Source organism: Psammomys obesus, unplaced genomic scaffold (genome assembly GCF_907164565.1).
Source record: "Psammomys obesus unplaced genomic scaffold, mPsaObe1.curated_primary_1811, whole genome shotgun sequence".
NCBI lineage: Eukaryota > Metazoa > Chordata > Mammalia > Rodentia > Muridae > Psammomys > Psammomys obesus.
In genome coordinates, this window is record NW_026585894.1 from 12,019,558 (window position 1) to 12,046,432 (window position 26,875).

General features: G+C 36.6%; 1 protein-coding gene and 1 non-coding gene across 4 annotated transcripts in view; one reads left to right on the plus strand and one right to left on the minus strand.

The window, feature by feature from the left end:
• The window catches only part of Atp11c (ATPase phospholipid transporting 11C), a 230,789-nt gene that overhangs the window by 171,968 nt on the left and 31,946 nt on the right, over positions 1-26,875 (plus strand). For all 3 annotated transcript variants that reach the window (XM_055599591.1, XM_055599589.1, XM_055599592.1), the window contains 4 exons: positions 3,484-3,747; positions 9,856-10,030; positions 17,761-17,863; positions 19,175-19,320. In XM_055599591.1, the coding sequence (XP_055455566.1) occupies positions 3,484-3,747; positions 9,856-10,030; positions 17,761-17,863; positions 19,175-19,320 (688 nt within the window). The remainder of the gene's footprint in view (positions 1-3,483; positions 3,748-9,855; positions 10,031-17,760; positions 17,864-19,174; positions 19,321-26,875) is intronic.
• Positions 23,837-23,942, minus strand: LOC129671041 (U6 spliceosomal RNA). Its single transcript, XR_008719293.1, has one exon. It is a non-coding gene; the product is annotated as a U6 spliceosomal RNA (small nuclear RNA).

Here is a 26,875-nt window from a genome sequence, read left to right on the forward strand (position 1 = left end):
GTTTCCTATTTTCTTTTTCTTCTGATGTCCATCCTCTTTGCCTTTCAGGATGGGGATTGAACATTTTAGTTAGGGTCCTCTCTTTTGCTTAGTTTGTTTAGATGTACAGATTTTAGTGGGTTCATTCTATGTTGTATGTTTATATGAGTGAGTATATACCATGCGTGTCTTTTTGCTTCTGGGACAACTCACTCAGGATGATCCTTTCCAGGTCCCACCATTTACCTGCAAATTTCATGATTTCCTTATTTTTCATTGCTGAGTAATACTCCATTGTATAGATGTACCACAGTTTCTGCATCCATTCTTCAGTTGAGGGGCATCTGGGTTGTTTCCAGCTTCTGGCTATTACAAATAAAGCTGCTACAATCATGGTTGAGCAAATGTCCTTTTTGTATACTTGTGCCTCTTTTGGGTATATGCCTAGGAGTGGTATGGCTGGATCTTGAGGAAGCGCTGTTCCTAGTTGTCTGAGAAAGCTCCAGATGGATTTCCAGAGTGGTTGTACAAGTTTACATTCCCACCAGCAGTCGAGAAGGGTTCCCCTTTCTCCACAACCTCTCCAGCATGTGTTGTCCCTTGAGTTTTTCATCTTGGCCATTCTGATGGGTGTAAGGTGAAATCTCAGGGTTGTTTTGATTTGCATTTCCCTAATGGCTAATGAGGTTGAGCATTTCTTTAAGTGCTTCTCTGCCATTCGATATTCCTCTACAGAGAATTCTCTCTAGCTCTGTTCCCCATTTTTTAAGTGGATTACTTGGTTTGTTGCTTTTCAGCTTGCTGAGAAAGAAATTAGAGAAACAACACCCTTCACAATAGCCACAAATGACATAAAGTACCTTGGTGTAACCCTAACCAAGCAAGTCAGAGACTTGTATGAAAAAAATTTCAACTCTCTGAAGAAAGAATTAGAGGAAGAAGATATGAGAAGATGGAAAGATCCCCCATGCTCATGGATTGGCAGGATTAACATAGTAAAAGTGGCCATCTTACCAAAAGCAATCTACAGATTTAATGCAATTCCCATCATTTGTCCACCATTCTGTTTTTATGCCAGTACCATGCAGTTTTTGTTACTATTGCCCTGTAGTACAGCTTGATATCAAGGATGGAGATACCTCCAGAAGATCTGTTTTTGTACAGAATTATTTTAACAATTCTGGGTTTTTTGTTTTTCCATATGAAATTGAGAATTTTTCTTCAAGGTCTGTAAAGAATTGTGTTGGTATGTTGAATCTGTAGATTGCTTTTGGTTGGATAGCCATTTCACTATGTCAGTTCTACCAATCCATGGGCATGGGAGATCGTTCCATCTTCTGATACCTTCTTCAATTTCTTTCTTTAGAGACTTGAAGTTTTTCCAAATGGGTCTTTTACTTGCTTGGTTAAAGTTACACCAAAGTACTTTATGTTATTTTTGGATACTATGAAGTGTGTAGTTTTCCTAATTTCTATCTCAACCCTTTTGACTTTCGTATACAGGATGGCTATGATTTTTTTTTTAATTTATTTTGTACCCAACTACTTTTCTCAAGGTGTCCATCATCTGAAGGAGTTCTCTGGTTGAATATTTGGGGTCACTCAGGTATATTATCATATCATCTGTGAACAGTGATACTTTGATTTCTTACTTTCCAATTTATATCATTTTGATCTCCTTTAGTTGTCTTATTGCTCTAGCCAAGACTTCAGGAACTATGTTGCAGAGATATGGAGAGAGTGGGCAGCCTTGCCTTTTCCCTGATTTCAGTGGGATTGGTTAAGTTTCTCTCCATTTAGTTTGATGTTGGCTATTGGCTTGCTGCATATTGTCTTTCCATGTTTAGGTAAGTGCCTTGTATTCCTGATATCTCCAAGACTTTAAACATAAAATGAATGTTCTATTTTGTCAAATGTTTTTTCAGCATCAAAGGAGAGGATCATGTGGTTTTTCTCCTTTAGTTTGTTTATATGGTGGATTACATTGATGGATTTTCTGTATATTGGACCACCCCTGCATGCCATGAAGCCTCCTTGGTCATGGTGGATGATATTGTTTATATGTTCTTGGATTTGACATAGATGTTCAGGATTGTGATGTCCTCATAGTAGATTTTTCCTTTGATGAGAATGAGGTTTCCCTCCTCATCTTTTTTATTAATTTTGGTTGAATGTCTGTTTTATTAGGTATTAGGATAGCTATCCCAGCTTGTTTTCCAGCCCTTTACTCTGAGGTTGTATTTATCTTTGTTGCAGAGGTTTATTTCTTGGATGTAGCAGAATGTTGGATCCTGTTTCTGAAACCATTCTGTTAGTTTGTGCCTTTTTATTGGATAGTCGAGTCTGTTGATGTTAATAGATAATAGTGAGCAATGAATGTTAGTTCTTTTTACTGTAGAGTTGGTGGTATTACTGTGTATCTGTGCTTGTTTTCTTTTAATTTTTTTGTTGTGATATTATATATATATATATATATATCTTGTGTTTTCTTGGTTGTAGTTTATACCGTTGGATTTGAGTTTCTCTTCTAATATCTTCTGTAGGGCTGGGTTGATATTGTTTAAGTTTAGTTTTGTCATGGAATATTTTGTTTTCTCTATATGGTGATTGAAAGCTTTGCTGGGTATAGTAGTCTTGGGTTGGCATCTGTAGTCTCTTATTGTCTCCATGACATCTGCCAAGGCCCTTCTGGCTTTCATAGTTCCTGTTGAGAAGTCTGGGTGTAATTCTGATAGGCCTACCTTTATATGTTACTTGGCTTTTTTCAAGTATTGTAAATGCTTTTAATATTTTTTCTTTGTTATGTAGACTTAGTGTTTTGAGTGTTATTTGGCGTGAGGAGTTTCTTTTCTGGTCTGATCTATTTGGTGTTCTGTAGGCCTCTTGTATGTCAACGGACATATTTTTAAGTTGGGAAAATTTTCTTCTATGATTTTCCTGAAAATATTTTCTGGACCTTGGATCCTGGAATCTTCTTTTTTGTCTATTCCTATTCTTATATGTTGTCTTTCCCTGGTGTCTTTGATTTCTTAGATGTTTTGTATTTTGAACGTTTTTTTATTTTACTTTTACTTTCAGAGATGTATCAATTTCTGCAGTTGTATCTTCAGCGCCTGAGAGTCTATCTTCCATCTCTTGTAATCTGTTGGTGATGCTTACCTTTGTGGTTCCTGATCTTTACTCCAAGTTCTGCAGCTCCAGGGTTTTCTCTGTTTGTGTTTTCTTTATTGATTCTAATTCTGTTTTCATGCCTTGCACCATTTCCTTCATCTGTTTGAATTTGGAGTACTGTTTTTCCATGATGGCTTCTATTTTTTTTAATTCTTTTCCTGAACTTCATTGTTTGAAATTCACCTTAGTACGAAAAGCCAGGGACAACATAACTGTAATAAGGAATCAGGATTTTAAGAATTGCATTGCTAGTGAGCTGTAAGAATGCTAGTTTCAATAGGCCTTCTTCTGTCATGAATTTTAGAGCTCAACAAGGTTACTTTGTGTTTTTAGGCTGCAAGATCAAGCTGCAGAAACCATTGAAGCTCTACATGCAGCTGGCTTGAAAGTCTGGGTGCTTACTGGGGACAAGATGGAAACAGCAAAATCCACCTGCTATGCCTGTCGCCTTTTCCAAACCAATACTGAGCTCTTGGAACTGACCACAAAAACCATTGAAGAAAGTGAAAGGAAAGAAGATCGATTACATGAACTCTTAATAGAATATCGTAAGAAGTTGTTGCATGAATTTCCTAAAAGCACTAGAATCCTTAAAAGGTAAGAAAGTAAATCTATTTTCTTATGTTTATACATTGATACAAATGTAAATAACAGATGTTTTAATAGAAGGTTCTATTTAGCATAATTTATCATTTTCTGTAGATGTTTTATCCTTATAAGCTAAATCTTCCCTGAGAGCTTGGTTAATTTGAGATCATTTGTCACTTTATATCTCTCTTAATGTAAAAGACAATTAGATTTCTTAAAATTTAGTGTGAAAGCTCAGAATTTTTTTGGCAGTGATGCAAATTAAACCTAGAACCTCATATATAATAGGCAAGCTCTCTATCACTGAATTATCCCCAGATCTCAGTTTTTTAAAGATAAATTTATAATTAACATGTACCAAAACATAAATTGTACATACTAATACGTTCATGTGATATTTTGATACATATAGAGTATAATGTTTAAATTATAGCTAAACAACATTGTCCCAAAGCACTTTTCTTTACAGTAAAAACTTCCAGAATCATTTCTTCTAACATTTTAAAATTCATGACAATTAATGTTGCCTATAGTTACCACACTGCGCAGGTAATATACTAAAATTTTTCATCCTGTCTAAATATTACTAAATATTCTTTGATCAGCATTTCACTATCCTTCTATTCACATACTCTCCCAGCCTTTGGTAACCACTCATGTATTCTCAACTTCCATGAGATCAATGCACTGAGATTCATATGAATAAAATCATACACATTGTTTTTTTATGCCTGGATTATTTCATCTTCTTATTGCACATAATATAATGAGCTCCAGTTCATCTATGTAGTTGCAAATGACAGAATTTCATTTTTGTAACTAAATAGTATTTTATGTTATGTACGTATCAATTTTCATCTATTCATTAGTTGATAGATACTTAGGTTATTTCCATCTCTGGGCTATTGTGAATAGTGCTGAAATGAACACTAGAGTGCAAATATCTGACATTCTTTTTCCCGTTGTATATACTCAATAGTGAGATTTCTGGATTATAAAAGTAGTTATTTTCATGTTCTTAAAAAAGCTTTTTTAGCTAAATATCTAAATATTTAGAGCCTGAGCATATAATAACATCAGTCCTATCACTGTTTTCATGAATTTTGAGGTCTTAGTCCATTTTTCCATGTGAATTCTTATGCCTCAGTACTCTAGCAAGAACCAAATAAACTTTGATTTTGTCTTCAACTAGCAAAGGAACAAAGGCTTATGGAGCTTAAGAGTCTCTGATGTACAATAACTTAAGCTTCTGATGTACAATAACTCAGTGCCCAGAAATAAGAAAGATATTCTTCATTCTTCTCATTGTTCAAGTTAATTGCCTGAATTTAGTGAGCTCATAAGTAAGTTGAATTCCTTTTCTGGAATACCACCAGTTATACCTGCTGTAATTGCAGAGACCTCCCATAGGAAAGACTGTTTCTCCTTTTTTCTCCCAAGATTTATCTGGGGGTGGGGATGGAGAGATGAAGCAGTGGTTAAGAGTTACTACTCTAACAGAGAACCTAAGTTAATTTTCCATCACCTACATTGATTGGGTAATTCACTTATGTATAACTCAAGTTGTAGGGGATCTGATGACCTCATTTGACCTCTGTGGGTACTTGCACTCATGTGCAAATACCCATGCAAGTGTAATAAAGAATAAAATAAACCTTTAAAAAGTATTTATTTGTATTTTATGTGTAGGAGTGTTTTGTCTGTATATTATACGCTTTGTGTGTGCCTTGTGTCCGTGGAGGTCAGAAGAGGGTCAAGGTGCCTGATATGGGTGCTGGGAACTGAACTCACATCCTCTGAAAGAGCATCAAGTGGTCTTTATCACTGAACCACCTCTCCAGCCCTGCAGTTCATTTTCTAATGGAATATTATTAAGTGCTTTATATTATATTTCTCATTTAAGCTTTATTAACAACTCAGGCAATTTTGATTCTCATTATAAATAGAAACTGAGGCTCAATAAGATAAAGTAACTTCCTCAAGATCATACAGCTGTTTAAGAATTGAACAAGTCTGTATAATTTCAAACCTGATTTTTAGTAGCTAAGCTCATACATACTCTATCTACATAGCTGATATTTAAACAAGCTTAAAAACTAGTAAGTTATATTCATAAGGCTATGACCCATTCAAAGAGCTATCGTTGTTCTGATATCTGATAGTCAGTGAGATTGCATATTCATTTCATTTGCCTATGACAAATGTTTCTTTTCTTTCTTTAGTCAAATAACATATACAGTTGGTTCAAAGTACAGCACATGCTACTTGTCAGTTTTTCTTAGTTTGCTTAGGCTGCCATAGCAACACCATAGACAGTGACTAGATAATAGTTCTCACAGTTCTAAAGGCCAAAAGTTTAATCCATTAAATGTTTTGGTAAGTACTTTCAGATTATTCTGGTGTCTTTTCTTCAAATGAAAGAAGTTAACCCAATAGGTGAACCCAGTTAAAACTTATTAATCCCAAAGACCTTGTCTCCTAATAACATCACGTTTATGGTTGGGCTTCAGAATTTTGAGGGCACAATTATGTTCATAACAAGTCCAAATCCCATCAGGAAGGGCCTGTTCTCGATGACCTAATCAACTCTCAAAGACCCTGCCTCCTAATATCATCACTATGAGGATAGGCCTTTAATAAGTTTTGAAAGAAAATAAGTCAGTCCATAGCTCCATTCAGTGACTGTGTAGTTGTTTTGAATAAGCCAGGCATTGTGAAAAACTTAATTCATGTTTGTTCTCTGTTCCTGGTTATGTGTTTAGAATTAGCATAGTCTTTTTCTAAGTTAATAGACTTCACATACAGAATTCCCTTTGCCAGCTTTGTCCCTTTCCTTTTTCTAGTTCATATTATCCAACAAGCCTTAGCAATGCTCCAGTTACTACTGGTATTTCAAATCATACACCTAGCATCATACGTATTCAACCACTTAAGCCCCTCTGCCTGATGAGGTCTTTAATGAAAGCACTGCCCATATCAGAACTTTATCATAGAACCTTTGGTAATTATCCATTAGCCAAAGACACTCAGGTCATACCAAATGCCTGAAGTAGAATTAACTTGTTCTCTAGTGTACCCACCACACATTTTCTCCATTCACTTCTTTCTTCTCTTCATTAAATGTAACTTCCAAGTATCACACCTCACAAAGAATTGACCTCCAGGGTGGATTTATTGTCTCAATAACTGAGTGTGTACCACTTATTATCTTGTTTGTTTGTGTATGTTCCCTTTTGTGTACTTCTGTTATTCTGTGGTGATTTTCTGTTGTCCAAGGAAAGATTAGACAGTAATTCTTTTTAATTTTATAATGGAGATTAAACCCCGAACCACTTATCTGCTAGGCAAACATCCTTATTGAGCCATATATCCAACCCTCAATAATAACAGCAACAACAACAACAACAACAATAATAATAATAATAATAATAATAATAAATATTATTATAAATTCCTCTGTAAGTCCTATTTGTAACTGGTGTTTACTAATATTTCTGCTCAGTAAGTGAGACCTCATTAAATAAGCAAAGAAAAAGGACAATTTCATTGAGTTTGTTTATGAGAGGGTCATACACTTACCACTGTATGTTTGTGTGGAGATAAGAGAACAATTTATGTGAGTCAGTTCTCTTCAGACATATGGGACCAGGAATCAAACTTAGGTCATCAACTGGGCAGCAAGTGCCTTTATACACTGAGCTATCTGACTTACTAAGTAAGCATGATTGATGGCCCTTTAATTACTAAATAACATATGCCTACAAAATTATGAAAGAAAATGCAGATAAATACAAAGAAATACAGAATAAAAGACCAATGAGTACATTAAATTTTTGCTTTTCAAAGTTTGGCTTATACAAGAGTATTTATTACCACTGGGCTGGTGGTTAAAATGGAGAATTTAAGATCTCACTAAGACTTATGGAATTAGAATATATACTTTAATAACATATCCAGGTAGCCCCTCTGCACACTAAACTTTGAATAGCATTAGAGTAGACAACTAAATCTATAACTATGAATTTTTCCTGTATCTACTTCTTCTATTGGAGTGATTCTCAAAGGGCACTGAACATTGCTTGAGCAGAAATTAAATGGATGCTATTTTGTTCCTCTCATTGCAACAGAAAATTTACCCAATTTGCTCTGTTGTAAGTTTTCTTGTACATGCACACATACACTCATATATGTTTCATACTTGCGTTATATGTATATTAGTTACATTACTACTGATGTGGCAAAACACCATTATTAATGCAACTTATAGAAGTTGAATAATTGGATTAAGAATCTCTGATGGCAGGTCAGAGGCATGGCAAGAGGAGCAGAAAGCTAAGAGCCTATGTTTTTGTTTGGGTTGGGTTGGGTTTTTGAGACAGGGTTTCTCTTTGTAGCCCTGACTATCCTTTAGACCAGGCTGGCCTCAAACTCAAAGCTATCCACCTGCCTCTGCCTGTGACTCCCTGAATGCTGGGATTAAAGATCACCATCTGCCACCATGCCAGGATGAGATTACATCTTTTATTGAAAGCACAAAGGAGAAAGAAATAAATGGAAATGTCATGAGGTTTTGAAACCAGTAATATGCTTCCTCCAGCAATGCCACATCTCCTAGACCTCCCCAAACAGTGCCACCAACCTGATACCAAGTGTTCAAATGTCAGAGCCTTTTAGAGGTACTGTTATTTAAACTACCACAATGTGCATTCAGATTATTGTGAGCCACCCAAATCTCTCTAGCACCTCTATTACCCCCTCCTCCTGCCTAAAAATCCCCTTCCCATATTTATGACTTTGCTGTTTAGTTAATTGGTTGGTTGTTTGCTTTGTTAGTTTTAGAGAGCTACTGTGTTATCATGAGATTGGAACTGATTTTGAGACAGGGGTTCATGTAGCCTAGACTGGCCTTCAATGCTTGATCCTCCTACATCCATCTTTCTTGTTTTTTTGGCACCAGATGTGTCTTAGTCATAGTTAAACATGAGAACAGTCTTAAGAAACCTTTAAAACATAATTGTGCAGTACCAAGCTTTGCTCAATATTTTTAGATTTAATTAGTCTACAAATGGAAATAGTCATGGACATTTTTTAATATAGATAAGCTAGGTTTAAGAACCACAATGTGATATAAAGTGGCATTTATTTAAGTGATATATGTATGTGTTTCTATAATGTCCTTTAATGAGCACTAACTATATCTTCTTGATGTTTTGCCCTATTTGAGAAAACATGTTCTATGCATTACTTTTTGTCAGTCAGGCTTAGATGCTATATTTGCTTGCTCTTGAGTTATTTTATCTTTTCTCTGTTTCCGTATATAGTCAGACTGCACAACCACTTTTATTTTTATAACTTTCAGAGTGTAGAATCAACTGTCTTGGGAGTACTTGCTCCTCATGGCAGTATTAGCTGCCTGTACCCTGTTATTTCTAGTCTTACTACTCTATAGCCTTTTTAATAGGCAAATTTGGTGTAATCTATTTTTGTTTTCTTTCTCATTTCTCTACTGAAGTTGACATTATCAATTACATCTTCCCTAGAATTCTCTTTCTTAGGCCAGTGCAATAGCTCATCAGCTAAAAGTACTTGGTGCATAAGCATTATGACTTGAATTTGATCTCCAGAACCAAGTCCAGTAAGTTTCCATCTGACCTCCACACATGCACCATGCTTGTGCATATGCGCACACACACAATAAACATTTTAAAACACTACTCTGTTTCTTGATTACTGTGACATCTACCACAGTGCTGACATTTTCTCCCTCTTTGCCAGTCTAGCATCTTCATTTTCTCCCTACATACCTTTTCTAACCAAAACTCAGTATTGTACTGCTGTTGGAGACAATTCATTCTTTGGGGTGATAAAGGAAACTAGAACTGATGACTTGTCTCTGTGAAGCTCAGAATCAAGCAAAGTATGGTGGAGTGTGCCTGTAGTCCCAGAACTTAAGAAATGGAGACAGGAGGATCAGGGAGTTAAAGGACGTCTTCAACTACAGAGAGGTTGAAGGCCAGCCTGAGCTGTGTGAGATCTGTCTCAAAACAAAATAAAAGTCAAGGTCTCAATTTTAATTGTATAAGAGATATAAACACATTTTTTAAAAATCTTTTTCAGAGCATGGACAGAACATCAGGAATATGGATTAATCATTGATGGTTCTACATTGTCACTCATACTAAATTCTAGTCAAGACTCTAGTTCAAACAACTATAAAAGCATTTTCCTACAAATATGTATGAAATGCACTGCAGTGCTCTGCTGCCGGATGGCACCATTACAAAAAGCCCAGGTAACTAGATATTAGTTAATTGTCCATTCTGGGTCCTCTGTACACCTGTCATTTCTCTCCCTGGCTTTCCTTCTTTGTGAACAAACTCTGTAGTCTATTTCAAATTATTTTAAACTCATTCTGTACCTTATACTCTCAAGCTTGCTGACCAGTTCTTTACCTTCTAGATTTCTCAAATGAGTACTTACTTCCTATTACCTCTGCCCAGGGTTATTTCCTTCTCATGGCATTATTAGCCTATGTATCCTGTTATTTTCTTCTCTACTACTCTACTGGCTTGGTTACAGTTCAACCTACCCCAGTTCCTTGAGCAGTATTCTCTTTTTTGTTGGTTTCTCTACTAGAGTTTGACACTACCATTGACATTCTCCTCAAGTTCTTCCTTGATCTGTGCTTGCCCAAAATGCTGCTATTTTTCTCTTCTTTACCATTGTAGTATCTTTTCATTTCATTTTATCCTGTACTTTTTAAATTTTTTTTCATTTTATTTTTATGAATGGAAGTATTTTGCCTGGATGCATATCTGCATAACTTGGGTTCCTAGTGTCTAGAGACGCCAGAAGATGGCATCAGAAGCCTGGAACTGGAGATACATACATTTGTGAGCTGCCATGTGGGTACTGAGAATCGAAGCTGGGTCCTAAGGTAGTAGTAGAGCAAGTGCTCTTTACTACTGAGCTTCTTTCTGTATTTTCTACCTGCTTTATATTTTTTTTTCCCATTGCAAAATTTTTCTTTACCTTTCACTTTATGGACTCTCTCTCTCTAAATTAACTCTTTCATTTTTCTGCCTTCTGTTGATAATAGCTCCAGTCCTGGCTTTTTCTTAAGATTAAGTCTACTGTTTTTAGCTGTCTGCTAGACATCTCCATTTAGATTCTCTACTATTACATTTAATTTCTCATATGTTAAGACAGATCTTACAATTTTATTTTTTTTGAGATATTATGATTTTGTATTTTTTATTTTGGAAAACATTTTAGATAAGTCTAAAAAGTAAAATCTAGCCCCTCATGACAATTAAATAATTGTGTCTACACAAGCAATTTAATTAATACTATAACTTGTATCTATAAAAAGGAAATAATGTAAATCTCTCAGCACTTAAATGGATAATTAAATGGTTTGCTTTTTATAACAGTTATTCAAATCAGAAATAAGCAAACCATTAAAGCAAGCTGTAACATGGACTGACGTTAAAGACATGTTGTCCACATTACAGTTTACAATTTTCTTAAACAGTTTGTTTCTTCCCTTGTTGTATTTCATTCCTATTATTGGAACCATTTTTTCTGTTATGCCCTAAGTCTCACATTATAGGCTGTTCTACCTATTTTTTTGTCATGGCTCTCATTTCCATGAAACATTTTGGTGTTGCTCATATTGTTTCTCCTTCTCAGAACATGGGGTATCTTGTGGTTCAGGCTTCAGTATATTATTTTATTTTACTTTTTTTTGAGACAGGGTTTCTCTGTGTAGGCCTGGTTATCTTGGACTCGATATTTAGAAGAGACTGGCTTTGAACTCACAGTGACCCTCCTTCCACACTGAGGCACTCCATACCACACTGAGGCACTAAGTATAGCTTATATTTGTCACTAACTTTTTCTATGCTATTACCTCCTCATCCCTTGGGTCCATATAGTTTAACTCATTACATTCTGTCTAAATCTGTGGTATTCTATTTCATTAGATTCTTATAAACCCATCTTCTTGGATTTGTCCTTATTGTTCCAATTCTGCTTTTTCTGAAGTTTTAACTATCATTTTCCTTTGTATCTCCTATTATTTCTGTAACCAAGCTTACTATAATTTTAACTTTCTAAACTCAAAACTTTTATTTATTGACTTTTCTTATGCTTTAACTCTTCTATGTGGCTTTAGCTATCAAAGTGTGTGTTCAAGTACATTTTACTAGTCTTTCTTGACTGTTTCTTTCTTCTCACTTCTTTCCAGAGCTCATTAAAGTTCATCTGTAACTACCCTCCTAGCTTCCCTTTGTTTCCTCTTCATTTCTTGTCTACCAGTGCCTTTTGTACTCTGTTGCTACTTGAACAGTATTTTTCCATGTTGATCTGAATCTGTTATTTATATATGAAAAATCATTGATTTGGTTACATCAGACCTATTTTATGAGTGTTTGCTATTCTTACTTGCCTGTGTGTCTTTAGAATGTCACTCCTTTTCTCTGGGAATACCCTATTTTTTTTTTCCTATACACACAAATTATACTAATATCTCATAATTTAAATCTTGCTTTAATCTGTAAAATATTGCCTAATTGGAAAATACTTTCTTCATCTTTGATATCATGAGCTTTCATTTGGAAAGTTATTTTTTTTTTTACATTCACTTATTTATTATGTGGTACATGTAGTTTGGTGCCCATGTGGAGATAAGAAAACAACTTGAATTCTGTTCTTTTACTCTTCCATGTGACTTTCAGTGATTAAATTCAGATCTTAAGACTTGGTAGCAGATGTCCTTACCGATTGATTGAGCAATCTCACCAGCTTTTATATGGATAATTGGATAATGTCATATACTCCTATACAGATACCATATTTTTATCTTTATTATTTATCTGTTTATCTAAATATACTTATATTGGTAACTAATCTATTTCATTTACTTGCTTTTCAATGACCATACCTCTTTATTTTTGATATTAATATATTGTTTTGAATGGTATGTTGCCTATATTTATACTTGATGAATAAAGCTATTTTTAGTTAAAGTACCTCTTTTTCTTGAAAGCTGCCTATAGTTTAGAGCAAAACTCTTTTTTTTTTTTTTTAGAGCAAAACTCTTAATTTGGGGAACTTGATGAGATTAGGGGGAAAACTCCATATTCACCTTACCAATTCTTTAATGACTTTATAGTCAGTGAACATAAATCCTTTTACCATAAGGACACATTATAATCTTTCAAACTAACCTGTATTTTTATTGCAAAGGTTGTCACCCTTGATAATTTTATTGTCTTCCAGTCTACAATTTTTAATCCTTGAGGTACAAGTCATTGTTGTACATTGTATATCAAGTGCAAATTAGTTAATTATTATTATAGCCCATCAACACTGAGTTGAGTTTGATTTTTTTTGCTTTATCCTTAGGTCTTTCTCTTACAAAAATAAGAGATAATTTCTGACAATCTTCAAAGTTCTTTGTAGGAAAAATTAAAGGGAGCGATCAGGCAAAAGCTAACATTTCACTTCATTTTTTATGTTAAATGAAATTGGATATGTAGGATTTTTTTTAATGTTTTTAACCCAACTAAAATCTTAGTCATATATAAAGAAAATACTATGGTGTGCCTTATTTGCATAAATTATTTATATATTTTATTTATATTGAAAATGAATTTTACTTATGCGAACCAGTTAGAAAAATCAAGGGACAAACTGTTTAAGAAAGCATTATTTAGCAGCTGAAACATTTATGTCTTGTTAAGGCTACTAAATCCCAAAGGGTCTTAAGAATAGATAGCAAATGCTGTGCATGGTGGTACATGCCTTTGATGCCTGCACTGAGGAGGCTGAGGCAGGCGATATTGAACAACCTGGACTACAGAGAGAGTTCCAGGACAGCTAGGGCTGTTATGCAGAGAAACTTACATCAACAAAGAAAGAATGGAAGGAAAAGAAAGAGAGGGAAAAACAAGGAAAGAAGGAAGGAAGGAAGGAAGGAAGGAAGGAAGGAAGGAAGGAAGGAAGGAAGGAAGGAAGGAAGGAAGGAAGGAAGAAAAGAAAGAAAGATAGAAAGCAATGACTATCTGAAACAGTTTGAAGATAGCTTTGACCCAAATATTTTTCACAAGTAACTTTCTTAGGAAGTTTTAAAGAACTTTAAAGCAGAAATCTTTAACAGCACCAGAGGTAAACATTTTTTACTCAGTATTTTCCCTGAACACAACACTGAGCCACACTGCATCATTTTCACATCTGGATGAGCTACTCAGATCAGAAGGAAGGGGAGGAGGACCTCCTCTATCAGTGGACTTTGAAAGGGGCAGGGAAGAGATGAGGGAGGGAGGGTGATATTGGGAGGCAATGAGAGAAGGAGCTGTAGCTGGGATACAGAGTAAGTAACCTGTAGTTAATATTAAAAAAATAAAAATTATTTTTAAAAAAGTGACAGAATTTGTACACCTGTCTTAAATATTTTTGTACAAACTCACCATCTTTAAGATACCCCTTTTCTTCTTCTCCTCCACCTCCTCCTCGTCCCCCCCCCCCCTTCCATCTGACCCTAGCCTATCAAGTCTTATCAGGACTGGCTGCAATGTCCTCCTCTGTGACCTAGCAAGGCTGCTCCTCCCTCTGGGGTGGGGAAGTCAAAGAGCCAGCCACTGAGTTCATGTCAGAGATAGTCCCTGTTCCCATTACTAGGGTACCTACTTGGACAATAGCTACCATGGGCTCCATCCTAGCAGGGGTTCTAGGTCGTATCCATACATGGTCCTTGTTTAGAGAATCAGTCTCAGGAAAGACCCCTGTGCCCAGATATATTTGGTCCTTGTGAAGCTCCTGTCCTCTCCAGATCTAAATAACTCCCCCTTCTTTCATATGATTCACTGTACTCTGCCCACAGTTTGGTTATGAGTTTCAGCATCTGCTTTGATACACTGCTAGGTAGAATCTTTCAGAGGCCTCTGTGGTAGGCTCCTGTCCTGTTACTTGTTTGCTCCTACTTCCAATGTCCATCCCATTTGTCTTTCTAAGTAAGGGTTGATCATCTTACCCGGGTCTTCCTTCTTGTTTATCTTCTTTAGGTGTACAGATTTTAGTATGTTTATCCTATGTGGTCTAGTATCCACTTGTGAGTATATACCGTGTATGTCTTTCTGCTTCTGGGATACCTCGCTCAGGATGATAATTTTTAGCTCCCACCATTTGCCTGCAAATTTTTTGATTTCCTTGTTTTTAATTGCTGAGTAGTATTCCATTGTGTAAATGTACCACAATTTCTGCATCCATTCCTCCGTTGAGGGACATCTGGGTTGTTTCCAGGTTCTGGCTATTACGAATAAAGTTGTTACGAACATGGTTGAGCAAATGTCCTTGTGTACCTGAGCATCTCTTGGATATAGGCCAGGAGTGGTAAAGCTGAATCTTGAGGTAGCACCATTCCTAATTGTCTGAGAAAGCACCAAAGTGGTTGTACAAGTTTACATTGCCACCATCAGTGGAGGAGGGTTCCCCTTTCTCCACAACCTCTCCAGTGTGTGTTGTCACTTGTTTTTTATCTTAGCCATTCTGATGGGTGTAAGGTGAAATCTCAGGGTCGTTTTGATTTGCACCTCCCTGATGGCTAAGAACATTGAACATTTCTTTAAGTGTTTCTCTGCCATTCTATATTCCTCTACAGAGAATTGTATAGCTCTGTACCCCATTTTTTAATTGGATTGCTTGATTTGTTGCTTTTTAACTTCTTTAGTTCTTTATATATTCTGGATATCAGTCCTCTGTCAGATATAGAGTTGGTAAAGATCCTTTCCCAGTCTGTAGACTGTCATTTTGTTCTGACAACAGTGTCTTTTGCTTTACAGAATTTTTCAGTTTCATGAGGTCCCATTTATTGATTGTTGATCTTAGACCCTGTGTTGTTGGTCTTCTGTTAAGATACCCATTTTGATGATAGCTTACAGAATGGGAAAAGATCTTCACCAACTCTACATCTGACAGAAGGCTAATATCCAGAATATATAAAAAACTGAAGAAGTTAAACACCAACAAATCAAGTAATCCAATTAAAAAATGGGGCACAGAGCTAAACAGCGAATTCTCAATAGAGGAATCTAGAATGGCAGAGAAACACTCAAATAAATGTTCAAGTCCTTAGTCGTTTGGGAAATGTAAATCAAAATGACCCTGAGATTCCACCTCACACCCATCAGAATGGCTAAGATCAAAATCTAAGTGACAATACAGGCTGGAGAGGTTGTGGAGAAAGGGGAGCCCTCCTCCATTGCTGGTGGGAATGTAACATGGTACAACCACTTTGGAAATCAATTTGTCGCTTCCTCCAAAAATTAAGAATAGTGCTACCTCAAGATCCAGCTATACCACTCCTAGGAATATACCCAAAAGATGCAAGACCATTCAATAAGGACATTTGCTTAACTATGTTCATAGCAGCTTTATTTATAATAGTCAGAATTTGGAAAAAAACCCAGATGTCCCTCAGCTGAAGAATGGATATAAAATGTGTGGTACATTTACACAGTGGAATACTACTCAGCCATTAAAAACAAGGAAAACATGAAATTGGCAGGCAAATGGTGGGAACTAGAAAAGATCATCCTGAGTGAGGTAACCCAGAAGCAGAAAGACACATATGGTATATACTCACTTATAAGTGGATATTAGACATATAATATAGGATAAACATACTAAAATCTATAGTCCTAAAGAAGCTAAGCAGCCAGGAGGACCCTAGGGAAGAGACTGAAACCTCACTCAGAAGGGCAAACAGGGTAGATATTGGAAGTAGGAGCAGACAAGGAACAGGACATGAGCCTTCCACAGAGGACATCTGAAATACTGCCAACCAAGTTATTGAAGGAGATACTGAGACTCATAGCCAAACTTTAGGCAGAGTGCCAGAAACCTTATAGAAGAAGAGGGAGATAGAAAGACCTGGAGGGGACAGGAACTCCACAAGGAGACCAACAGAGCCAAAAAACCTGGACCCAGGGGATCCTGTGGAGATCGATACTCCAGCCAGGGACCATGCATAGAGAGGACCTATAACCCCTGCTCAGAGGAAACCCATAGGCAGCTCAGTCTCCAAGTGGGTTCCCTAGTAAAGGGGGCATGGGCTGTCTCTGACATGAAGTCAGTGGCTGGCTCTTTGATCACCTCTCCCTGGGGCCACAGCCTTACCAGGCCAAAGAGGAAGATGATGCACCTAGTATTAATGAGACTTGATAGGCTAGGCTTAGATAGAAGGAGAGGATATCCTTCCCTATCAGGGGACTAGGGAAAGGGCATAGGGAAAGAAAAGGGAAGAGGCGAGGGACTGAGAGTAGATGGGGGAGGGGGCTACAGCGAGGATACAAAATTAATTAATTAATTAATTAATTTTTAAGAAGATACCCTTTTTGAAATGTAACTATCTGTAAGTGAGAACAAGCCATGTTGTGTTTAATTTGAAGCTATTTAGGTGCAAAAACTTAGCATAAGTTCCATAATTACCATTGGGGTATTCTTAAGGGAGATAGGAATGTCTTCAGAAAAGAGGGAGTAAGAGGTAACCAAAACACTATTCTAATTTTTCATTCTTATTCTAGTAGCTTTGTACATGTTACCTCAAATCCAATTTATGGCCTCCAGTCTCAGACGTTCACAATATAATATAAAAAGATAACATGAAATAATGACACACAAAGGAAACATGCCAGCCCTTAGTAAGCATTGCAGGAAAAGTTTTAAGCGTATGTATATGTTTGTATATACCTAGAAAGAAATAGGATGCTAGTATTGCATTTTAAATAACTATGTTACTTTACACCTGAGAATTAACACACACACACACACACACACACACACACACACACACACACACACCCTTTACCTTTCTGTTGTAAATAATAATATAACCCCAGTGACTTGTTTTGGTTTTTTTTTTTTTTGGTTTTTTTTTTTTTTTTTTTTTTTTTTTTACCCAGTGAGTTGTTACACATTCTGCTTTTGACTTTTCTGTCTCTTTTTTTATTTAATGTTTAGATTGTCAGAATGGTGAAGAACTTGAAAGGAAGTCCCATAACACTGTCAATAGGCGATGGTGCCAATGATGTTAGTATGATTTTGGAATCCCATGTGGGAATAGGTAAGAAACATTTAATGTGATGGCCTCTGCAATGTATCATCATCAGTATCGCCTTTTAGGTTGAATCACTCTAATTCTAGGTTGTTTTTGGTTATTTTTCTGCAATTTGATCTTGGGAATAATTGTTAATCTAATGAAAGATTTCTTCCAATAGTGATCATTTCAAGGTCCTACTAATAGTGTAATTAGAGGGTATTTTTATATTTGCCAAACTAAGTGGGTTTTTCCTTTTTCCTTTATTTTTTTTAGAAAAATAATTTTTGAGACATGGGTTTCTCTGTGTAGCCCTGGCAGTCCTGGAACTCCCTCTGTAAACCAGGCTAGAACTCAGGTCTGCCTGCCTCTGCCTCCTAAGTGCTGGGATTAAAGTGTGTGCCACCACCACTCAATTACAAAGTGGATTTTTCAAACCGGCCTGTGCCACTATTGATTGTGTAGTTCTTATTTTAACAGCATGAATGGTATTTTATTAGTTTTTTACAGTTCTGACCGGCTGCCTATTCTGTTACTGCCCTCTTTCTTTTGAGATTATTAACTGTTAGAGGTTAAGAAATTATCACAATTGCCTCATTTTCTACACAGTGAGATTTATGAGTATCTTAGGCTCTGGTGTTTGAGTCTTGTGTTGATTTACACCAACAGTTTTTCTACCAACTTCATCAAGGTTTGACCCACCCAGTTGATATTAAGAACCCAACCTAACACCTCAACAACATAGGACAATGAGTTGAGAGCACATATAGAATTAATATCTTGGAAATTATTATAGTGATATTTAGATTCCCAAATATCTTCTCCCATTCAGAGGTAGAATGATTTAGCATGGAATTTTAATTGATTACCCAGTGTGGAAGTAGCCTATGATCATAAAATCCAAGAATGTTATTAGTTGTTCATTTTTATTCAGTGGAAGGGTTTCTCTGCCTTCTAATTGGTTTCCTTGACCACAAAACTCAGAACTATGAATTGCCTAAATATCATATCTGGTTTAGTGTTGAACATATTTAAGAATATATTGAAGTCCTTAAATAATTTTTAAGTAGCTTTTTTCCCTCCAGGTATTTCTTGCTTTGTACTTGAAATAATGACTCTACTTAATTGTTTTATATTATACTAACATACCTTATAATCAGTTAAACATTTTCTTATTTGATAAGTCTCAGTGTCATTATTAAAGCCTTTAAAAAAAATAAACATAAACCTAAGGTACTCACTTGGTTTGTAGCATTTAAGCAACTTAAAATATAAAAACAAATGAGGCATTGGGTCATTTTGTAAAATTATTACCATATGGAGATATTCTCTCTCTAGGTATTAAAGGAAAAGAAGGTCGTCAAGCATCCAGGAATAGTGATTATTCTGTTCCAAAGTTTAAACATTTGAAGAAATTGTTATTGGCTCATGGACATCTATACTATGTGAGAATAGCACATCTTGTACAGTATTTCTTCTATAAGGTATGTGATCAAATGTTTATAATTTAGCTCTTTTGCAGGGGATTGTTTTAGAAATAGGATCTTGCTCTGTAGTCTAGATTTGAATCAAATTTATTATATAACTGGGGCTGGCACATACTCCTCCTGCCTTAGCCTCCCAGGTGCTAGAATTATAGATGTGTACTACGGTGCTGAGCTCTGCAATATAATTTCTATAAGTCAAAACAAATGCAATACTGTGGATATAAAAGATAGCTTTATTAAAGTCTAAATTAAATATAATAATGTACTATCCATTAAGAACATATAAACCCAGAGCAAAGAGATGTTTTGCTTAGCTAAGAGTTTATGGATCTTTTTTATCTTTTCTTTTTTTGTGTGTTTGGTTGTTTTCTGTTTTGTTTTTTGCTTTGTTTTGTTTTTCAAGATAGTTTTTCCTTGTGTAGACTTGGCTGTCCTGTACTCACTTAATAGACCAGACTAGCCTGGAATTTACAGAGATTTACCTGCCTCTGCCTGCCTAAGTGCTGGGATTACAGGCATGTTGCCACCATGCCTGGCTCTTTTTTTTTTATTCTCATTAGTTACATTTTGTTAATTCTGTATCCCAGCTGTATCCCTCATTCCCTCCCCAATCCCACCCTCCCTCCCTCATCTCCTCCCTGCCCCTTTCCAAGTCCACTGATAGGGGAGGACCTCCTCCCCTTTCATATGACTCTGTTTTGTCAGGTATTTTCAGGACTGGCTGCAAAGTCCTCCTCTGTGGCCTAACAGGACTGCTCCTCCCTTGGGAGGTGGGGAGGTCAAAGAGCCAGTCATTGAGTTCCTGTTAGAAATAGTCCTTGTTCCCCTTACTATGGGAAACCAATTGATTACTGAGCTATCACAGGTCACATCCGAGCAGAGGTTCTAGGTTTTATCCTCTCATGGTCTTTGGATGAGTGTCCATCTCAGAAAAGACCCTGTGCCCAGATATGTTTGGTCCTTGTGGAGCTCCTATCCTTTCCACATCAAACTCCCCTTCTTTCATATGATTCCCTGCACTCTGCCTAAGGTTTGGTTATGAGTCTTAGTATCTACTTTGGAACACTGCTAGGTAGAGTCTTTCAGATGCTTTCTGAGGTAGACTCCTGTCATATGTTCAATGCATATCCCATTTGTCTTTCTAAATGAGGATTGATCATCATACCTCATGTCCGCTTTCTTGATTATCTTCTTTAGGTGTATAAATTTCATTATGTTTATCATATCTTTTAGGTCTATATAAGTGAGTATATTCCATGTTTGTCTTTCTCCTTCTGGGATACTTCACTCAGAATGATCTTTTCTAGATCCCACCATTTGCCTGCAAATTTCTTGATTTCCTCTTTTTTGATTGCTGAGTAGTATTCCATTGTGTAAAAACACCATAATTTCTGTACCCATTCCTCCGTTGATGGACATCTAGGTTGTTTCCAAGTTCTGGCTATTACAAATAAAGCTGCTACAAACATGGTTGAGTAAATGTCCTTATTGCGTACTTGAGCAAATTTTAGGTATATGCTTTTTTAACCCTTTCAAAGAATCAAATGCTTGTTTTATTGATTCTAATTTTTTGTATATGTATGTATCTTTTTATTTCAGTTTTTTCCTCTATTATTTTTGAGATCATAATGTAATTACATCATTTTCCCTTCCCTTTCCTTCCTCCACACCCTCCCATATATGCCTTCTTCCTCTCTTTCATGCCTTCTTTTTTCATTAATTGCTGTTACATGCACATATGTGTATGCATATGTATATACAGACAGACATTCCTGAATATAACCTGCTCTGTCTGGATAATGTTAGTTATATGTATGTTTTTAGAACTCACCATTTGGTATTAGATAACCAGTTGGTGTGCTCCTCCATAGAGAAGACTTTCTCCAATTATCAGTATTCCTTGGTTACCTGCAGTTCCTTGTGTAGGCTTGAGACTTTGTGATCCTCCTCCATCCACTTTTGGCATGTATGTTCTTGTTCAGCTAATATTTAGGTGGTCATGTTGGTAAGACTCTAGGGGTGTAGTACTAGGAGAGAGGGAATTGACTGATCTCTGGCTCTTACAGTCTTTCTGCCACATCTTCCTCAGTGTTGCCTAGGCCTTAGGTATGAATGATGTTTTGTAGAATTATGTAACTATTGGGACTGGGCTCTACGAATCCTCATTTGATTGGCTGTGTTTTTCTGTAATGATTTTTATCTGTCCATTTCTTAAAAAAAAGTTTCCTTGATAAGAGGCAAATGTTTAGAATGTACTTAGAACGCTGGTTTTCTAAAGTGGTGGTTGTATGTTCTCCAAAATCCATGACTTTACTAGGCCTGAGTACTTAGCTATGTTTCCAGTACCTGCTATCATTTCCCCAAGCCAATTAGAGAGATGCTAGTTACTGCCAAGGTATGTGTGCCACTATTGTACCCTTAGGATTATTATGCAATTCTGGTTCTCAGTATGGTTCATTGGCATCATAGCTGGGTAGGACTGTAGGTTGTCTCCTTCATTTGGAAGTTTGCATGGTGACTTAAGCATTCAGGTCAGTTCCAGCTCAGAGGCCTCCAGGCCCTTTGTTTGAAGTTGCATTCTATCTTTAACAATAGAAATATAAACGCCCTCTTCTCAGTGGTAACGAAGGGCAATAGCAATATTGCCTATGTGTATGTTTTTGGAGTCTCTTGGACAAAACTGACCAACAGTTCAAAAGAGGGCTTCTCCTGCCTATTTTTGGTGTTTTTTATTAGGTGGTCTTTGGCTCTTGGAGGGGCCATTGTCAGACCAGATAAGAAAATTTCATTTAAACTATATATGTCCATTTATACACAGATTTACATATTTTATAGGCCTTTTTAAGGAATACAGTTAAAAACATGATTCCTTATGACTTTTTCTAAATAGCCTTACCATAACTTTACCGTTCTCCTTCTTTCTCCTGTATATATCTCTCCCTCCCTCCAAATTAGACTCCCCATTTTTCTCATTTTCATATGGGATCACTTGTACTTGTGTTCCCCTTTCTATGACTCCCAACCCCCGCATCCTACACCGACAGTGGTCCCTCTTAACTTTTGTTTTTTCTACAGTTAATCCAGAATACATACTCATGTCTGAAGATTCAGAGCTAAGGGCCTCCAATGAGAGAGAACATGTGACAATTGTCTTTCAGGGTCTGAGTCACCTCACCTCAATGCTATCTTTCTAGTTCCATTTACCTGTAAAATTGATTGCATTTTTCTTTACAGCTAAATAATATTGCATATTGTAAATGTACCCACATTTGCATTATCCATTCATCAGCTTAAGGACATTTAGATTGGGTTGTTTTTTTTTCCTAGCTATTGTGAATAGAGCAACAATAGACATGACTGAACAAGTATTTGTGGAGTGGGTTTTCTTGTCCATTGAACATTTGCCAAGGAATGGTACAGCTGGGTCATATGGTAGATTTGTTTTTAGGTTTTTTTTCTTTATTAATTACACTTTATTCACTTTGTATCCACCCTGTGGTTCCCTCCCTCCTCCTGTCCCAATCCCTCCCTTCCTCCACCCTCTGCATGCATGCCCCTCCCCAAGTCCACTGATAGGGGAGGTCTTTTTCTTCCTTCTGATCCTAGTCAATTAGGTCTCATCAGGAGTGGCTGCCTTGTCTTCTTCTGTGGCCTGGTAATGCTGCTTCCCCCTTAGGGGGAGGTAGAGTCTCAAGTACACAAAAGGACATTTGCTCAACTATGTTTGTAGCAGCCTTATTTGTAATAGCCAGAAGCTGGAAACAGCCCAGATGCCCCTCAGTGGAGGAATGGAGGCACAAATTGTGGTATATCTACACAATGGAATATTACTCAGCAATAAAAAAACAAGGAAATCATGAAATTTGCAGGTAAATGGTGGGATCTGGAAAAGATCATCCTGAGTGAGCTATCCTAGAAGCAGAAAGATACACACGGTATATACTCACTCATATAGACATATAATATAGGATTAACCTGCTAAAATCTGAACACCTAAAGAAACTAATCAAGAGGGAGGACTCTTGCTAAAATGCTCAATTCCTATCCAGAAAGACAAAGAGGCTGGACATCAGAAGAAGGAGAAAAGAGGGAACAAGTCAGGATCCTGACTCAGAGGGCCTCTGAAAGGCTCTGTCCTGCAGACTATCAAAGCAGACGCTAAGACTTATGGCCAACTGTTGGGCAGAGTGAATGGAATCTTATGTAAGAAGTGGGAAACAGTAAGACCTGGAGAGGACAGGAACTCCACAAGCTGAGCAACAGAACCAAAAAATCTGAGCACAGGGGTCTTTCCTGAAACTGATACTCCAACCAAGGACTATGCACAGAGATAACCTAAGACCCCCTGCACAGATGTAGCCCATGGCAGTTCAGTATCCAAGTGGGTTCCATTGTAATAGGAACAGGTACTGTCTCTGACATGAACTGTTTTTAGGTTTTTAGGAATTCTTCACACTGGCTTCATAGTCACTACTCTTGTTTGCAGTCCCACCAACAGATAGCAAGTATTACCTAAAATACGGAACATTTTACAAATTTGCATGTCATCCTTGTGCAAGGGCCATGTTAATTTTCTATGTAGCCTACCAGTTCTACATCTGTGCTGCTGAAATGAGTACTGTTTTTATTTTTTGAGACATACAGTTTATCACTATATAGTCTTGATAGCCTGGAACTCACTATGAAGACAAAGCTGGTCTAGACTCACAGAGATTCACCTGTCTCTGGTTCACAAGTGCTAGAATTAAAAGTATGTGCTACCACACCTGACCCTTTCAGTAATTTCCAACTTTTATTAATTCAGAGTGTACTTGGTTTTTCAAGGTCCTAAGGTACTTTCTTAGTTATCTGAGAGCTCACTTATTTTGCCTCTCTGGCAAGTTCTCTTGTATCTCAGAGTGGCCTTGAGCTCAGTATGTACTTGAGAATGACGTTGAACTTGTAATTCTTTGGTTCTAATGTCCAGGTACTATGATTACAGGTGTATTCCTTCATGCCAAGTTTATGTGGTATTGGTGAATGAATACAGGGCTTTGCACATGCTGAGCATGCACCCTACTGGATGGGGCTAAATCTCCAGCCCCATCTGATGTTTTTAATGCAGATACTTAAAGGTTTAAATGTCAGTCTCAGGACTACTTAGCCCAGGTTAGGATATGTTGTATTTTTACTTTCAGCTCTCTGATTCTTTTTTTTTTTTAACTCCCTCCTTGATTTCAGTGGCCCATTCATTATTCTATAGAGATTTGTTTATTTGTTTGTTTGTTTGGTTGGTTGGTTGGTTTTGTTGTTCTTGTTTTTGAGACAGGGTCTCACTATGTCTCACTGGCTGTCCTGGAACTCACTATGTAGACCAGGCTGACCTGAGACTCAGAGATCTGCCTGCTTCTGCCTCTTTGTCTCTCAGGTGCTGGGATTGAAGCTATGTGCCACCACACCTGCCTTAGAAAGAGGTTTTCAATGTCTGTGACTTTGTATATGTTTTATAGTTTCTCTTGCTGTTGGTTTCTAATTGTAGGCTATTTTTGTCAAGTAAAGTACAAGGAATTAATTTTCCTATGTACTTTGTGTATTTTTTGTTGTTGTATGTTCTATTTTAAAGAAAGGTCCATGGACTGCTGAAAAGATTATATTCTGCTGTGTTTAGAAAAAATTTTTATAGAAAACTGTTAAATCAATTTGATCTGTAATATCATTTAACCCAAATGTTACACACACACACATACACAGAGAATTTTAAATAAGGATAATTATTTGTTTGTGAGTAGGATTTTAAAGGCACCTTCTCTGTTATTTTGGTGTTAATTGTTGCTCCCTCCCCTCAGTTTCATTTGCTTTCAGTACCTTTTTCCATCCTTACATTCTAAGATTGTATCTGTCTTAGATAGTGAGGTATATTTCTTGGAGGCAACAAAGGGATAGATCCCATTTTTTTAAGTCAGTCTGCTTATGTGTGTTTGCTGATTGGAGAACTGAGACCATTAATATTGATATTATTGAAAAATGTTGTGTTAGGCAAATTGCTCTAACTTCAAGGCCAGCCTGGTCTACAGAGAGAGTCCAGGACAGCCAAGGCCACATAGAGAGGCCCCATATTAAAAAACAACCAAAAAAAAAAAAAAAGACCAAAAGATGTTACATCAGTTCTTGTCATTTCTAGTTTGCTTAACTATTGCTCCCGCATGGTTTATTCTTTTCTGTAGCCTGTGGTTGTGTTTATCTTTCTCTTCAGTCCAAAGTATTCCTTCAAATATTTTCTATAGTGGTTATGAATTATTTTATCTTGTTTTTTTTTAACGGTTAATTTTTCTTTCTCCTTCAATTATGACAGACAATTTTGTTGGAAGCAGTAATCTGGTTTGGTTGTCTTTCAGGGCTTGAAATCCATCATTCTGGAAACTTTGTATTTTTCTGATGAGCTTGCCTTTACAAGTTTCTTTGTTCTGCTCATTTGTTATATTAACTATAATATAATGTGGAGAGAAATATAATGTGGAGAGGTTCCTTTTTGGTCTTACTGTTAGAGTGTTTTAAGTTACTTCTGTACCTGTTATGAGCACCTCTTTCCCCAGATTTGGGAAATTTTCTGCTATGGTTTTATTAAACTGTTTTCTGTGCCTTTAACACAAGGTTCTTCTGTGCCCATGATTCATAGTTTTGGTCTTTTCATAGTGTCCTATGAATCTCAGATGTTCTGATTGTAATATATATATATATAGTATGTGTGTGTGTGTGTGTGTGTGTGTGTGTGTGTGTGTGTGTGTGTACAGAAGCATCTTGAAGAAGTCAGTTCTTTTCCTTTACCATATGGGTCCCGGGTAGCAAACTCAGATTGCCAAGCTTGTCAGCAGATGCCTTTACTCACTGAGCTATTTCTCTGTCTTCATATTAACTCATCTTTGTCACTGTCTGTGTCAGGTCCCCTACCTTGTCTTTAATGCCAGATATTCTGTCCTCCTTTTGCTTCATTCTGTTGGTGATGCTTTTTAAGTAGCTTATCATTTGGCTTACTGAACTTTTTTTTTTTTTTTGCAGTATTTCCTTTTTTTCTATTGTAGTATTTCTAACTGTTGAATTCTGTTTTTATATCCTCTGTATACTAAATGTTTCATTTAGCTGTCTGTGTCATCTTGGGTATTCTGTTTTGGAGCCTTTGTCTATGTTCACACTGTTTGACCAGGTTTCCACCTGACCCATCAAATGAGTCATCATCAGTGATCACTCTTGCTATATATAGCACCAGATAACTAAGGCTCCTATATGTGCATTTGTTAAATTAAAAAAAATTAAAAATGAATCAGGTATAGTCCACACCTTTAATTCCAGCATTCAAGACGGAGAGACAGGTGTATTTTTTGTGAGTTTGAGGCCAATCTGGTTTATATGAGTTTGAGAATGTGATGGGGTCCTTGTCTCCAAAACAAGAAAGAAAATGTTTATCAATGACATCTATGTATATATAGAAGGGAAAATGTGTAGATACTTTGGGATTATATGTATGTACGTGTGTGTGTGTGTGTGTGTGTGTGTGTGTGTGTGTGTGTGTGTGTGT